This window comes from Lynx canadensis, chromosome E2, assembly GCF_007474595.2.
Source record: "Lynx canadensis isolate LIC74 chromosome E2, mLynCan4.pri.v2, whole genome shotgun sequence".
Taxonomy (NCBI): domain Eukaryota; kingdom Metazoa; phylum Chordata; class Mammalia; order Carnivora; family Felidae; genus Lynx; species Lynx canadensis.
In genome coordinates, this window is record NC_044317.1 from 2,857,776 (window position 1) to 2,872,321 (window position 14,546).

Here is a 14,546-nt window from a genome sequence, read left to right on the forward strand (position 1 = left end):
TCAACTGCCTAGGCCAGGGTGGGATCTGAGTTCATGGAAAGTCCTTTCCGTCACTAACAAGACAACAGGGGAGCGTCCCCAGTCCCCTGCGAGCATCTGTATACCTCTATGCGTTCACCCACCTGCGTAACAAATATGATCAAAACAGGTGGATTTGCAAACACACCTTGTTTTTAAAAGCTGCGAGAACACAAACACACTGTCCGGACTTGGGGCAGAAAAACAACATGGGTTTATTTTAAGGTAAGTACAACAATTAACACCACATAAGACAAACACAGGTGAAGTTAAATTTTTAAAGTTTTTTTTTTTTCTTTTAGGAATGCTCAGGGAGGAATCTACTATACAAAACCATCACACTCTGTAAATAAAAAGTATCAGATACTTGACTTCTTTATCCGCCAACAACAACAACAAAATAAATTATTTCCTTGTTTTGTAAAAGACCTACCACCGGGAAAAGAATTATGCCTCATAAGTGTACAGGGCGTTAAAAAAAAAAAAACCCACGTAGGTTTCTTAAATTTTCCTTTCGGGAGTTAGAAATGGTTGGGCAAGATGAAAACTTATCCAGTGAACTCAACTTTAAATATTATATTAATGGCTCTGAACAACAACAACAAAATAGCCTGATTACAAATGCACACATTTGTACAGCACGGTTAGAGAAATTTAAAATTACACACAGCACAGACGTAATCTATAGAGACCCCCCCCCCCCCGTAGACCTATGGGGGTCTCTACAGAGAGAGTCATTACCGGGTCGCTCTGGGATGTGGTCCGTAACTTAATTTTTTTTTAAACCCCAGCTGCAGCATTCAACACAACCATCCTGGAAGGAGGGGAGGGGGGCTTAAAACTCAATATTCATTTCGCCGGGCCGCGTCCCTTGTGGGGGGGGGTTCTTTTAGGACCTCGGAAACGGGGCAGCGAATTAAAGTTACCTGAAGCTTCACAGAGGACTGAGGCCGGGCGCGAGCTCTCTCTGCTCCTGAGTCTGAGAAAAAAAAAGCTGGTGGGCATATTTTTGGGTTCTTTCTGCGCGCCTGGACTGCCCGAGAGGCCCGGGTGTGGGAGGCGAAGCCGGAGCGGGCCAGGCAGGTCAGTATTTCGTGCAGTCGTAGGAATAGGGGGCGGCGTGGCGGTAGAGCGCCGGCGTGGATCTGTAGGGCAGCTGACAGCTCGCGTTGGTGCCGACCTGCGGTTCCCCGAGGGCCGCGTTCTCCACCCCCAGCCGGTGGGAGTTGAACATCTCCCGGACGTTGGGGAAAGTCTGCTGCTGGGCCGCGAACGTGTGGCCCGGGAGGTGGTTCAGGTCCCCGCTGTGGTTGAGATACCAGGAGGCCGCCTGGGCCGCGGCGGCGGCGGCGGCGGCGGCGGCGGCGGCCGCGCCCCCGGGCTGGGGCGCCGGCTGGGGCTGGGGCGCCGGCGGGGGCGGCGGCGCCTGCGGGTGGTGGTGGCCGTGGTGCTGGTGGTGGTGGTGGCCCGCGGCGGCGGCGGCGGCGAGCGCGCCCTCCTGGCCTGCGGCGAGGTTGAGGGCGCTCAGGGGCGACGTGGGGCCGCCCGGGTGGTCCGAGAGGGCCTCGTCCAGCGCGGGCGGGACGCACATGTGCGCGGGCCGCTCGGCCCCGGTGTACAGGCTCATGGCGCGCATGCTGCACTGGTAGCCCCCCGCGCCCCCGGCCTCCAGGCCCTGCGCGCACGGCTGGCCGTAGGCGGCGGGCGGCGCGGCCGCGTACGACAGCGCCAGCGGCGGCACCACCAGGCCCGCGCGCCCGGACGCGGGGCTCAGCTCGCCGCCCGGCGGCGACGTTCGCAGCGTCATGATGTTCTCCACGCTGAAGCCGGGCAGCCCGTTGGGCGCGCCGGCGTGGTGCTCGGGCAGCGAGCCGTCGGGGGAGCCGGCGGGCGTGGAGGCCGCGCTGCGCGGACTGCCCTGCAGCGCGCTCTCGGGGCTCAGCGTCTCCACCTTGGTGATGGCCGGCAGCGCGGGCGACGCCGCCTCGGTCTTGATCACCAGCTTCTTCTCGACGTCCTTGGGGGCGTCCGCTAGAGGGGGCCCGGCCGGGGCGCCCTTGGCCGCGGCCGGGGGCGGCTCCTTGAGGTGGGCCCGCTCCTCCTTGTCCTTGGGCACGTCCTTTTTCTTGAAGCGCCGGCGGCGCCGCAGGAAGCTGCCGTTCTCGAACATGTTGTAGGAGTCCGGGTCCAGCGTCCAGTAGCTGCCCTTGCCCGGCTTCTTGTCGTCGCGGGGCACCTTGACGAAGCACTCGTTGAGCGACAGGTTGTGGCGGATGCTGTTTTGCCAGCCCTGCTTGTTCTCGCGGTAGAAGGGGAAGCGGTCCATGATGAACTGGTAGATGCCGTTCAGCGTGATCTTCTTCTCGGGCGCGTTCTGGATGGCCATAGTGATGAGCGCGATGTAGCTGTAGGGCGGCTTGACGAGGTCCTTGGGCGCCGCGGGCTGGTGGTGGTGGTAGGGCGCGTAGGAGCGGCCCATGCCCGCGCCGTACTGCTCCGGGGGGCCGGAGTAGACGCCCATGGGGCTGGCCATGCCGCCGTAGCCGCCCGCCGCCCGGTAGTAATTTTGCTCGCTCAAGTAGGGCACCACTCCCAAGGCGTTGGGGTCGGACACGGAGTAGCGCGCCTGCATGCTGCGTCCGAGACGGCTCGCCGCCGCCCGCGCGCACGGACCGCGGGGAAGGCCCTGCGAAAGCGAGAGAGAGCGAGGGAGCGAGAGGGCGAGAGGAAGGGAGCCGGCGGGGGTGGCGGGGCGGGGGCGCGGGGGGGGGTGGGTGTGGGAAGGGGAGAGCCCCGGGCGCCGGGAAGCCTCGGGGGCGAGGCGGGGGAGGCGCCGGCGCTGGGCGCCCGCCCGCGCGCGGAGAAGGGGCGCTCGGTTGTCAGCGGACCGGGCGGATCGGCATCCTGGAGGGCGCGCCCCGGCGAGCGCAGCGCCGGCCCCTGCTCGCTCGCTCACTCGCTCGCTCTCTCGCTGGCTCTCGGGACCGGAGGGTGGCAGCCGGGGCGGGCGGCGGGGACGCAGTGGAGGCGCCACGCGCGCAGCGGACCGCGGACGGCCCCTGTGTCGGCGCCAACGGGGGGGGAAGGCGGATCTCCTAGCCCCCCAGCAAAGAGGCAGCCCCGAGGGTCAGCGAGCCGGGGTCCAGAGTGGCTGTCCCGCCGAGCCCGGAAAAAGAGGCAAAGTCCCTTTTAGGGATTGGGAAAAGTTTCAAAAGTCTTCTTGCTGAAAGCAAGTTTTTACTTTCGTCCGGCCACGCCCCCTCCGGGGACTTTGCGCCAATAGCCGGGCAGCTGTGGGGAGTCGGCACCAATCAGGGCGAGGAGCGCCGGAATCCGTCGGCTCTAAGACCCAGCTGCGCTGGACCAGACTTTTCTGCAGTTCAGGCTCAGCTTGAAAAGATTTTTTAAAAAGAGTGATATCTTATTAAAAATTATTTCATTATCACATTTTGGTTAATGGGCCAGCATGCCCCCGGGGAGGGGGGGGGTGGTGGGAGCAAAGACACCCATGCTCCTTTGCAGATAAAGTTCATCTGAAATATAAAATCGAATCGATTAATGTAGTCCAATATCTCCCCCAAGACCCTGTAAGTAGCAAAGACCCCGGGACTGTTTTTCTTATTAATGAGTGATGAGGCGAATAATTAGATTTCCTAATTAGGGGGGCCCAGGTGCAATGGATTCTAAGCGAGCGTGCTGGATTGGAATGCAAGCCTCTCCCCCCTCCACCCCCCCCCCCCGCCCCTGGATGTTGTCATCATTGAAGCAAATAATTAATAATCGACAGAGGGTTTGCAGGTTTGGGCCGTCAAGATGACCTGCAAAGCTTTTAGAGGCAAATTCTGGAAACTGAATGAATGCCCCTCGCCTCCACGGAGGAGGCAGGCCGCGCCGGCTTGCAGGGGAGTGTCCGGGTGGGGAAGGGGCAAATACCTTGAGAATTTAATCCTCTAAGTGCGCCGCGGGTTCGGCAAATCGTCGGCGGCCCCGTGAGCAGTTTTGTGGGGTTCGGGGAAACAGAGCGGCCTCGTTCCGCTCATTTCCCGCATCCCCCAGCCGCGTCGACGCTTGCGGCCCCCACGTCCAGCTGCGCAGTGCCTCTCCCTTTTCCCAGAGATAAATTCCCTTGGACAAGCCGGCTCCCGCGCTCCCCGAAGCCGGGAACAATGCAGCCAGCCGCCCGGCCCAGGCAGAGCCCGCGAGGGGAAACCCGAGCCTGCTTCCCGCGGGGGCTGCGCCCCAAGACGCGCGTCCGCGGCGCGGGGCAGGGCGCGCTCGGGGCGAGGAAGCTGCCCCCAGCCCCGTCCGCTGGATCGCCAGCCCCGGGGCGCAGTGCCCACCTCCCGCTCCCGCCAAAGCCTCTTGGGGACTCTCCAGGCTGACTTACTCTGCGCCGGTCCTTTTTGTTTGGCTGGCGTTTGATAAGGTGATTGGGGCACCAGGGCTCCGGGGGAGGACGGGGTAAGCCATCCCAAACGGCTGGGACACCTCCAGAGCTGATACGGTCGAGATACAGACCTGGAGCGACCCGAGGTCGGCGCCCTTCAAAGCTTTCCCCTTTCCTCTGGGTACCCCGGAAAGTCAGTTCATCTGTGGACTGAATATTTATTCCCCCAACACCTCGGGCGATCGGATCACACTTACCCGCTTCCCCTGGAGGGGGAAGGACGCTCATAAGAAGGGCTAAAGGCTGGTCAGAATTCTTCTGGAGGTCGTCCCTCGGTTGGGTAGGGAAGAACAAAGATACAACTTGCGTGGTTTGGGCCCCCACCCCACCCCTGTTCCGTCAGGCGCTTGCCTGATTCCCGGGAAAGGGGTGTGAGAGAATCCGAGGGCGCTCAGCTTTGGGGAGGCGAGAGAAGGCAGTGGAGACGTGCCATTCATTTTCAATAAAGGAACAAAAGAAAAGTGTTTGTGTGCGTCATCTATGAACGGTATGCTCTCCTGATGAATTCACAATCAGAGGCAAAGCACAAACCGGGTTGCTAGTCTCTTGAATAGTTCTACTTCTGAAACACTATATTTTTTATGGGTCCCCGAGTCTTTCTCTAACTTAATTTTTTTTTTTTTGCAACGAAGTAAAATAAAGTTTCCCAGACCTCAGCTCACAGGTGAACGATTTGACTTTATTATTTTTTAATATGTTCAGCTCCATTTTATAAAATAAATATATGTGTGTGTATATATACATCTTCCTCCCGGATGGCCTGCCAGGCACCTCGATTTCTCACAATTTTACCGGAAATGCAAACTATTGACCAAGAAACACTCCTCGGTCTGTAGGCTTCCTGGAGAAATATTATTCCCTCTGCTTTTATGAGGTGCCTTAAAAAAAAAAAAAAAACTTTATCACAGCACAGAGCTAAACCCAAAATAACTGTGGACCATGGAAAATAGATTCAAAAATGATAGTTTCTGTCTGAGTTTGTATTTATAAGCGTGTCCAGGTTTAAAATAATGTCATCTGGAAAGCCCCTGCTTGAGTGGCCAAAATTACTATTGCCCCCCCACCCCCTCCCCCCCCAAAAAAAAGCGGGGTGGGGAGGAAAGAAATCCTTACAATCCAGATAGAAAAGGTGAGAGAGACATTTTCCTTTGCCCCTGGAATTAGGTTTCTTCTCCGCTCAGTAGGACTCCGGGCGAGATGTTTGCACAGGTTATCATAACAACACCTTCCACACACCTGGACTTTGCGAAAACCATGTTTCCGATCTTTGCTTTAACCTGCCAGCGTATTTTGGATCGGGGGCTCCTAACTCATGGCTGATGGCTTCCCCTGCTCATGTAGTGGTCACGGAGCCCAGAGCGGAATCGGGCCCGCAGAGGGCCGTGTGTGGTTCCAGAACGATGAGCGACGATGAAGGCGGGCGATAGTCGGGTCATGCCCCACTCCCCCCACCTCCGGCCCCCCAGCCGACCGCGTAGCCTCCCCGCCCGGGCGCATTGGGCTCCTGGACGCGGCGGCCGCCGCGGGCCTGTGGTGTTGGCGCCATCTGAAGGCCAACCGGGGAACTACTCTGGAAAAGAAGAAGGAAACCGGGCGTTCTGGTCGCAATGGAGGTGCTGCCACCGTCTGGATGCACGTGAGCATTGCAGCGCGGGAGTAGAAGCCTTCAAACACCTGTGGAGTCAGAGAGACGCTGAAAATAAACTGCGGGCCCCAGCGCCGCCGGTGGATTAAGACGAAGCAAAACAAGGGGTGCCTGGGTGGCTCAGTCGGTTGAGCGTCCGACTTCGGCTCAGGTCGTGATCTCTCGGTTTGTGAGTTCGAGCCCCGCGTCCGGCTCCGTGCTGACAGCTCAGAGCCTGGAGCCTGCCTCGGATTCTGTGTCTCCCGGCCCCTCCCATGCTCATGCTCTGTCCCTGTCTGTCAATAATAAATAAACATTAAAAAAGAAAAAAGAAAAAGGAAAACGTTTCCCATAGCTTTGCAATGTGTCAAGAACACGATCTGCGGGGAAAACAGAAAATGTCTCTGAAACTTCTCAGGAGCAAGAGATTCGCTGAGGTTTGGAGCAAATAAAAGTCTGTGCCTCTCGGGTGGCTAGAAGTTTACGTGTTGCCCCCCCCACCCCACCCCCACCCCGGGGCTGTTGGACAAACTGTGTCTCCCCATGGCAGCTGTCCTCCTGCCCAAGGCGTGGTGCGGATCTCAGGGGACTCATCGGAAAAACGTTTGTCCCGGACGCTGTGCGGGCGGCATCGGCTTTAACCAGAGGGAGAGTCCTAAACATGTCTGCAGCTTCTGCCTTTGAGGCCCAACAGAGAATTCAAAGAGGCCACAAGCGAAAGGAGATTGGGCCTTCTCTGTTTTCAAGACATTTGTCCCAGGGTCCTTTCAAAGTCTCCCCTTGGGCTCAGGAGACGCCTTAGGTTTTAAGGCAAGGGACCCGGGATAAGAGCGGTCCCAGGCTTCCCAAATCTACCTGGGACCTGATGAACCCTTGGGATGAGCAGAATCCGTGGTGCTGCTTAAAAATCCATCATCGTCCGGCTCCTAGCAATTATCTGTTTTCCGGGACAGCAGGTGTGTCCATGACGAAACCTCTCGGAGCCCATTTCGCAGAGCGAGGCCTTTCTCGGGAGTTGAAGTCCACGTGGCACCATGGACAGTGCGAAATAACAGGGGGGAGGGCGATCCTTGGTGGGAAGACAAAAGAAGCCGGAGAACCACAGGCAGTGCTTGATCGTGAATGGAGGAAATTTCAAAAGCAAACAGAGGAAGTTTCGAGAGCCCCTGGGGAAATGTGAATCTGGAGTGCACGTTCGAGAATAATCTTATATCGGGGTTAAAATTCTCGAGTGTCATCACCGCATGTGGCCAAGCAAGGACACGTCCTCGTTTCTGGAAGGTACACGTCAAAGTGTTTAGGGTTCGTGTCATCCTTGCTGCAACTTGTACCACAGTGAACTGCAGGTGGGGGGGGGGGAGGGAGAAAGGGAGACCCATCTCAAATGGCAAGTGAGGTAAAATCTCTAACCTATGGTGCGTGGGGATTCACTGGGCACTGGTCTTGCACCTTTCCCGTAAGCTTGACATTTTTCAAAATGAAAACAAAAAATGGGGAAAAAACACGCCTGTCACTCTGAAAAGTTAAGAAGGAAAGTTCCACAAAGCAAACACCTTTCCATGGAAGGAGTCGCAAGACCCAATGTGGGGACCAACTTGGCCCTGGTGTCCCTTCTCCTTGCGTTCTGGATGTTTCTGAAAAATAATCGTCAACAGCCATGGGCTCAATCACATTACCTGTGGTCGTTATATTAAAAAAAAAAAAAAGCTGATTCTCTAAGGAACTTTTCTGCCTTATAATTCAAGCCACAATTAATTGTCACAATTCATACAAAGACTCAAGAAATCCAGTAGAGTCCTATAGATGTTTTCCAAACAGGATGTTAAAGATATGCATATGGGGCGCCTGGGTGGCTCAGTGGGTTAAGCGTCCAACTCTGGCTCAGCTCATGATCTCATGGTCCATGGGTTCGAGCCCCACATCCAGCTCTGTGCTGACAGCTAGGAACCTGGACCCTGCAGGCTTCAGATTCCATTTCTCCCTCTCTCTCTCAAACATATATAAGCATTAAAAAAATTTAAAGGTATACATACATTTCTTCGCAAAGGAATTCATTACATGCTTCTCTGTAAGTTCTGCGTGGTTGCCCTTAGCCAGATTGCTGTGTGACTGATTTGCCTAGTGGGTGTATCAGTCACGTGAGGCTGGTGTAGCCCCAGTGAGAGGCCATCCCGAGTCTCAGTGACTTCCTGTTGGGCCAGTCCCAGGTTGGCAGGGGCTCTGCTCCTCCAGTCACTCAGGAGTCTGAGTTTTCAAGAGCTGTCTCTCCTACCACCTCGCCAGGGGCAAGACAGAGAGATCCTGCCCTGGGAATGAAGCGGTCCAGCCTTCAAGAGCCATGGATCCCTTTCTTCCACAGCTCATTGGCCAGAGCCGGTCACATGGCCCGAGCGCCCCCAGAGAACCGGAAGCTCGGTCAGCCCGTGCCCCGGCGGGTGGGCGGAGCCCACGCTGGTTGGGCGGAGCCCACGCTGGTTGGGCAGAGCCCACGCTGGTTGGGCAGCCTTACGTGTGCCACTCGTGCCCTACCTCTCTAGGCCCTTGGTGGCCGCCTAATTCCTCTCTGCAGTCCCAGGGCCTGGCGTGACACCTTGGCACGTAACAGGTGCATAAGAATGTTTGTTGAATGAATGTAGGACTTTTTCAAGATTTTCCTGCCTGCTGTATAGGAGAAAATTTAATGTGTGCGTACTATGTGCTGGACGATCGGTCCCTGACTGCTCCTTTAATCCTCTTTTGGGGTGGGCACTATTAATATCACTGCTTTGCAGGGGAGGTGAGCGCAGTCTAGAGGCCTTAAGTAATCGACTCAGGTCTTGTAACCGCCAAGTGATAGGACTGAATCTCTCAGCCCGTCACTCTGGAATTAGGGTCAGGACCTTGGAAGTCAAAAGAGACTTAAAAAGTTAAACTAGGAACTTCTATATACATATAAAAATAGTCTAAATGGAAACAGATAGATACATAATTTTATAACTATATATACATGGTGAATAGTGTATGCATGAAGGAAGGCACGACTTCTGAACACACGTGACTCAATGTCCGCGAAATTTTACCTTTTTATATCACCAGCGGGAAACCCTGCCATTAACCCTGTGGGGTAAATGACTCATTATCGGAGCCTGTGAAAAGCGGACTATTCTCTGGGAGGTGCAGACAGGGCTTGATTGTGTGGACAAGGGCAGGGAGAGAAAGAGGGAGGCAGTGACTGGTCCTCACCTGTGGGGTGAGCCCCAGTGAATAAGCCAGACTGGGGTCACCGTGCAGGGCAGCGTCGAGCAGAGCCTCAAAGTGACGGCGGGGTCTCACAGTGGCAGTAACCGAGGGAGGCCCCAGGGGTCCTCTAAAGGACTGAATGGAGTCCGGGATGCAGACTTGTGCCCCCAAAGGAGTCTGAGCGTGGCTGGCCCTGGGTGCTTTTCACCCTTTAGGAATCCCATGAAAGCAAAGAACATTCCCCTGCTGGACCCCGGCCTTTGCACATGAGTGTCCACACCGGGGACTCCCAACGCCAGCCCAACCTGGACCCTCCACAGGGCCTTTGCACGTGCTGTCCCTTTTGCCTGTGTCCCCTGTCCTCAGTTCCTTGCTGCCTTGCCTCCTTCTCTGAGACCTCCTCCCATCTGCTTTCTCCCGTCCTTCACCCCACCCCCATCCTGATTCGCTTCCCCCTACCCGACAGGATCCTCTGACAGGATTCCATCCCTGCCAGGATACAAGCAGCGGGAGAGCAGCGGGGCAGGGGGAGACCTGGTCTGCCTCGTGCACCCACTGCACCCCACACCTCACTGCTGTGCCTGGCACAGAATCCACGCTCTGGGATTGTAAGCTCAACAGATAGATGTCACCTCGGGCTTCAGAAACACCCTGCTCTCCTGCCGTGACCGCAGGCCTCGTCCCCCAGTTAGGGGCGGAAACCCAGGACTCAGTCCCAACAGTTACTGACACTTATTCTAGGCAGAGGCTGCCTCGCAAACGGGAAGCACTGTCAAATGCTCCACGGCTGTCCTGGAAAAGGGCTCACAGGCCGAAACTTCTGTTTTGGCAAAAACACACGCAGACCTTTTCAGTTCTTAGCCTCTTAAACCATCCTACGTCCACAAGGCAGTAGGTGCAGCTGCCGAATAACCACGTGCCATCAACGTTCACGGTTCAAGGAGAAGGTGGAAGGTGCACGACAGGAGAAGGCGGCAGGATTTCTGGAGCTCCGCGTATGATAGAAATTATACTGCTTTTTTAAAGGCGTGCGGGTCGCGCACCACACGGCTAAACAGCAGCCTCTTGCCATCCGGCTCCCTAGTCACAGAGACCGCGAGCCCCTTCTTGGGCTCAGCCACCCACTGTCTCGAGAAAACAGGCTTTCTCTTCGGTGAGGGTGGCTGTGATCTTCTGCCTCCCTGCTCTGTGTTGAAAGATGGTAGTAAGTTTACTTGGAAGACGCCGGCTGGTTCCCGTGTGCAAGGGGGCTGTTCAAACCGTGACCCAAACGGCGCCCGGTTGTCCCTGGGGCGTCACTGCAGCCGCGTGTATATTTCGCGTTAGCATCTGGGTTCGCCCGACGCCGGCAGAGCTCTGAGCGGGCACGACTCCGCCCACCCTCCGCATCTCCAGCTTTAGACCCAGTGCCGGTCCCCTCTGTGCCTTGAAGTGATGCCTCTTGAGTCCGCTGCTCCTTGCCAGGGACCTTTGCGGTGTTGGCCCATCCCCGCTCTGATAGAGGAGTCTCTTCGAGCGCCCCACCCTTCCCACCTGCTAGCCACTGGGCCAATTTGGGGTGCGGGAGGGCATTTGTGGGATGGGAGAGACACCCACAAAAGCAGGAAGGAGGAGAAGGACCAAGGCGAGTTGACAGAGAGGAAGTCTGGCTGAGAGAGGGGATTGAGTGTGCAAGCTGGTGACCCCACAAGGCCTGGAAGGCTGGCGGAGAGGTGTGTCCATGAGGTCACAGCTGGAAGCTATGCAGGGGGGAATGCAGGTGCATGGAGGGCAAGACACAGGGTAAGTGGGGGGGGGGAGGAGTGGGAGAGGAAGGAGGAGGTAGAGGAGAGAGGAGGACAGGAAGGAGGGAAAGAAGGGAAGGAGGAGGAAGGAGGGGGAGGGAGGGGGAGGAAGAGGAGGGAGGAGGCAGGAGGAGGTGGAGAGGAAAAGGGAGGAGGAGGGCAGGAGAGGAAGAGGAGGGAGGGAGGAGGCAGTGGCCGCAGACACCGGGGGAGGACAGAATTTGGAGACAGGAGCCGGGTGCAGTCTGAATCGTGTGGCACACCCTTGACCTGGGCAGTGGGGGCAAGGCATCGCTGTGACACTTCGGGCGTCCTCGCCTTGCCTTGGTAGAACGTGCCTTGAAATGCCAGACGCTGACGGACAGCCTCAGCGGATCCCAGGATGGGAGAGGGCGCATAACTCAGGAGCAGAGCCAGATAACCGAGGGATGCCTGGAGGGGGAAGGGAACCTGCTAGCTCCCCGGGAGCCAGTCTTTGTTGTTATTAGAATGATCTCTGCTTGCTTGTGTTTGTTTTCAGCACTTTAGGAGTTGCATGTGTATGTGCATACGGTGCAGGGGGGAGGTCAGGCAGCAGAAAGCAGAATGTGGCATTTAATATCTGAAGTTCGTACCCGTAAAGCTTAGGCTGGAGGCGTTGGCGTTTCAGAGGCGCACACGGGGAGAGGGCTGGCTGTCAGCACCCCGGCACCTCAGTGAATCACTGGATCTCATCTCTCAACAGCTTCCCTTGTCTGTCAAGCAGGATGGTTATGGGACGATGACAGCGTGCCTGCTGCGGGCTGGGTGTGCTCGGACTCCCCGCGTCCCCGGCCGCTCTGACCTCTCACCCATTCCAATGGAGGAATCCCTTCCCCCACATTTTACAGAAAAGGGAAAAGACGCCCAGAGAGGTGAGTGAATTGCCCTAAGTCACACAGCTCGGAGATCCACGGCCAAGCTCTCCATGCTCTTGCCTTTTTCACTATGTGTTCCTTCCGGCCGGCTTCGAAGGGGTCGAGAGAACACGTAAGGAAAAGCTGTGACAAGCTATAAAACCCTTACACGAACCCACGCACACCCTGGGAGCAGCCCAGGTATCCTCCGGTAGCTGAGGGGTGAATAAACTGTGGTCTGTGCAGATGATGGAATGATGTTCAGCACTAAAAAGAAAAGAGCTGCCCAGCCCTGAAACGATATGAAGGAACCTTAAGTGCGTATTACTGAGTGAAATCAGGCAATCTGGAAAGGCTACCGTCTACAGGATTCCAACTCTATGACATTCTGGAAAAGGCACAGCTATGGAGACAGTAAAATGTCAGGGGCCACCAAGGACGAGAGGGAGGGGGAACGAACAGGCGCCGCAGGGGATTTGGCGGGATGGGGGCAGTGAGACCATTCAGTACGATACCACAATGGACGGGTCCACGTGTATACGTTTGTCCACACCCATGGAATGTCCACCAGCAAGAACACCCCCTAACGTCAACTGTGGACTCTGAGTGTGCCTTCAGTCGGGATGCTATGGCAAAATCACACAGGCTGGGCAGCTTAAACAAGCCTTTGTTTCTCACAGGTCTCGAGGCTGGCAAGTCCAAGATCAAGGGTCACAGCAGATGGGCGTCTGGTGAGAGCCCGCTTCCCGGTCCACGGATGCCCGTCTTCTTTCTGTGTCCTCCCACGGCGGAAGGGGGGAGGGAGCTCTCTGGAGTCCCCCATATAAGGGCCCTGACCCCACCAAGGAGGCTCTGTCTTCATGACCTGTCACCTCCCAAAGGCTCCGCCCACGAAAGCCATCACCTGGGGCATCGGGCTTCAACATATGGGGAGGGGGGGAGGGTGGCACAGACATTCGGTCCATGGTGATAATGATGGACTCATCACAGGTGATGGTGATGAAGGCACTGCTGTGACGTGGGATGTTGATCCTGGAGGGGGGGGGGCTGTGGAGGGAGGTGGGGAGTGTATGGGAACACTCTCTGTACCTTTGGCTCAATTGTGCTGTGAACCCAAAATGGCTCTATTAGGTCTATTTTTAAAAACTGTCAAGGGACCCAGGGGCAAGTGTACCTATATGATTGAGTCTGAAGCATTGGGTCAAAGTTCTAGAATACCTTTCCACAGGAAAGCCAGCCAGTTTCTTCTAAAGGGTGTCTCTTTCACAACTGCCTGTTCGTTCAAGTGCCTGGGCTTTGGGGGCGCTTCTGATTTGGAAACATGGAACAAAGGAGCCAAGGGGAATGGCCTGGGGAGTGCCACCTGCTTTCTGAAATTTCCAGGGAGGGGGGTTTGTTCCCCGTGGCTTGCTACTGCCTGGGGGATGCTCCAGGCCTCCCTTCTGAGGGACTTGGGCTGTGGCTTAGCACCCTGGTCGCTGCTCTGAGCACAGTGAGTCTTGCACACATTTCCGCTGCTGGGGCCGGGTCAATTTGCATAAAATGTTCTCCACAGATCTATGGTGTTTTCCCGAAAGTGGGAAAAGACACCACTCTCCCTGAGAGATTCTATTTTATAACCTTCTGCACTTTATAACCTTTTGGGAGCCGGTAAGAGACACGGCCACCCCCACGCAGCACGAAGGGCTGCTGATGTCTTTGTGTATTAACGCCACGAATACCCCCTAGGAAGGCAGAGGTGTGGCCAGGAGCCGCAAGGTTTGTAGTTAAGCACACTGGGGCCACGTCACGTGCTGCCTCTTCCCGGCTCCGCGACTCTGGGCCAGGCTCCCCAAAATCTCCAGTCTCTGTTTCCCCCCCTGTGGATGCCCCCTGCTGCCCACCGCTGCTGTGAGGACTGCATTCAGGTGTGACTTCGGAAGCCCTCAGCCTGGAGCCTGGCACATTTGGAGCAGCGTTTGCTACTGTCATCAATTAAGTTCTCTCTGATGACGGCAAAGGGCATAGGATCCGTTCTGTAGGAGCTTGAGGAAGTCTCTGGAACACCCAGAACCTCATCTCCCGCATCTGGAGGTGGACGCTGAAACGCTTTGCCTATTTTGCAAGTGTGCTGCCGGTTGCCAGGATCTTAGCAAGTATTTTGGGTATAGGCTTCTGAAAAGTAGCCGCCCCTTCTTTGGAGCTTCTGATGCAGGAGGCGCACGGCTAAGGTTGTGCAATCACTCGGGAGGTGGCTACTGGCGACTTGGTTTGGGACGGCCTCCTTTTGGGAAGGGTCATCTTCCTAAAGCCTGAATTCCCCGCCAACTGACCCTCCTTCGGTCCCGCTGGGGTGGAGCCCAGAGAGGGTTCGGGCTTGGCCGTCTCCGCAGCCAGTTCCTGGCCCTTAGACTGACACACCCTACGTGCCGAGCACAGGCAGGCTGCCACGTTCTTTCGGTCTCTAGAGATCCAGAGGCCACGCACGGTAAAACCAAGGGGTGTTCACCGAAGTGTGGCCCTAGGGAGCACATCGGACTCCCTCAGCGGCCGGGCTGGGCCCGATCCTACCCGCAGTGGGTCCCATTCCAGCGACCTGA

General features: G+C 56.6%; 1 protein-coding gene across 1 annotated transcript; it reads right to left on the bottom strand.

Annotated features, from left to right (window-relative positions):
* Nucleotides 1–218: 218 nt before the first annotated feature.
* Nucleotides 219–2,650, bottom strand: FOXC2 (forkhead box C2). The gene has a single exon (XM_032591407.1). The coding sequence runs from the start codon at nt 2,648–2,650 to the stop codon at nt 1,103–1,105; it is 1,548 nt and encodes a 515-aa protein (XP_032447298.1). The 3' UTR covers nt 219–1,102.
* Between the last annotated feature and the right edge of the window lie 11,896 nt (nt 2,651–14,546).

What these genes read in the sequence shown, in the direction of transcription:
- FOXC2 (XM_032591407.1), bottom strand. Translation starts at nt 2,650, where the DNA reads ATGCAGGCGCGCTACTCCGTGTCCGACCCCAACGCCTTGGGAGTGGTG.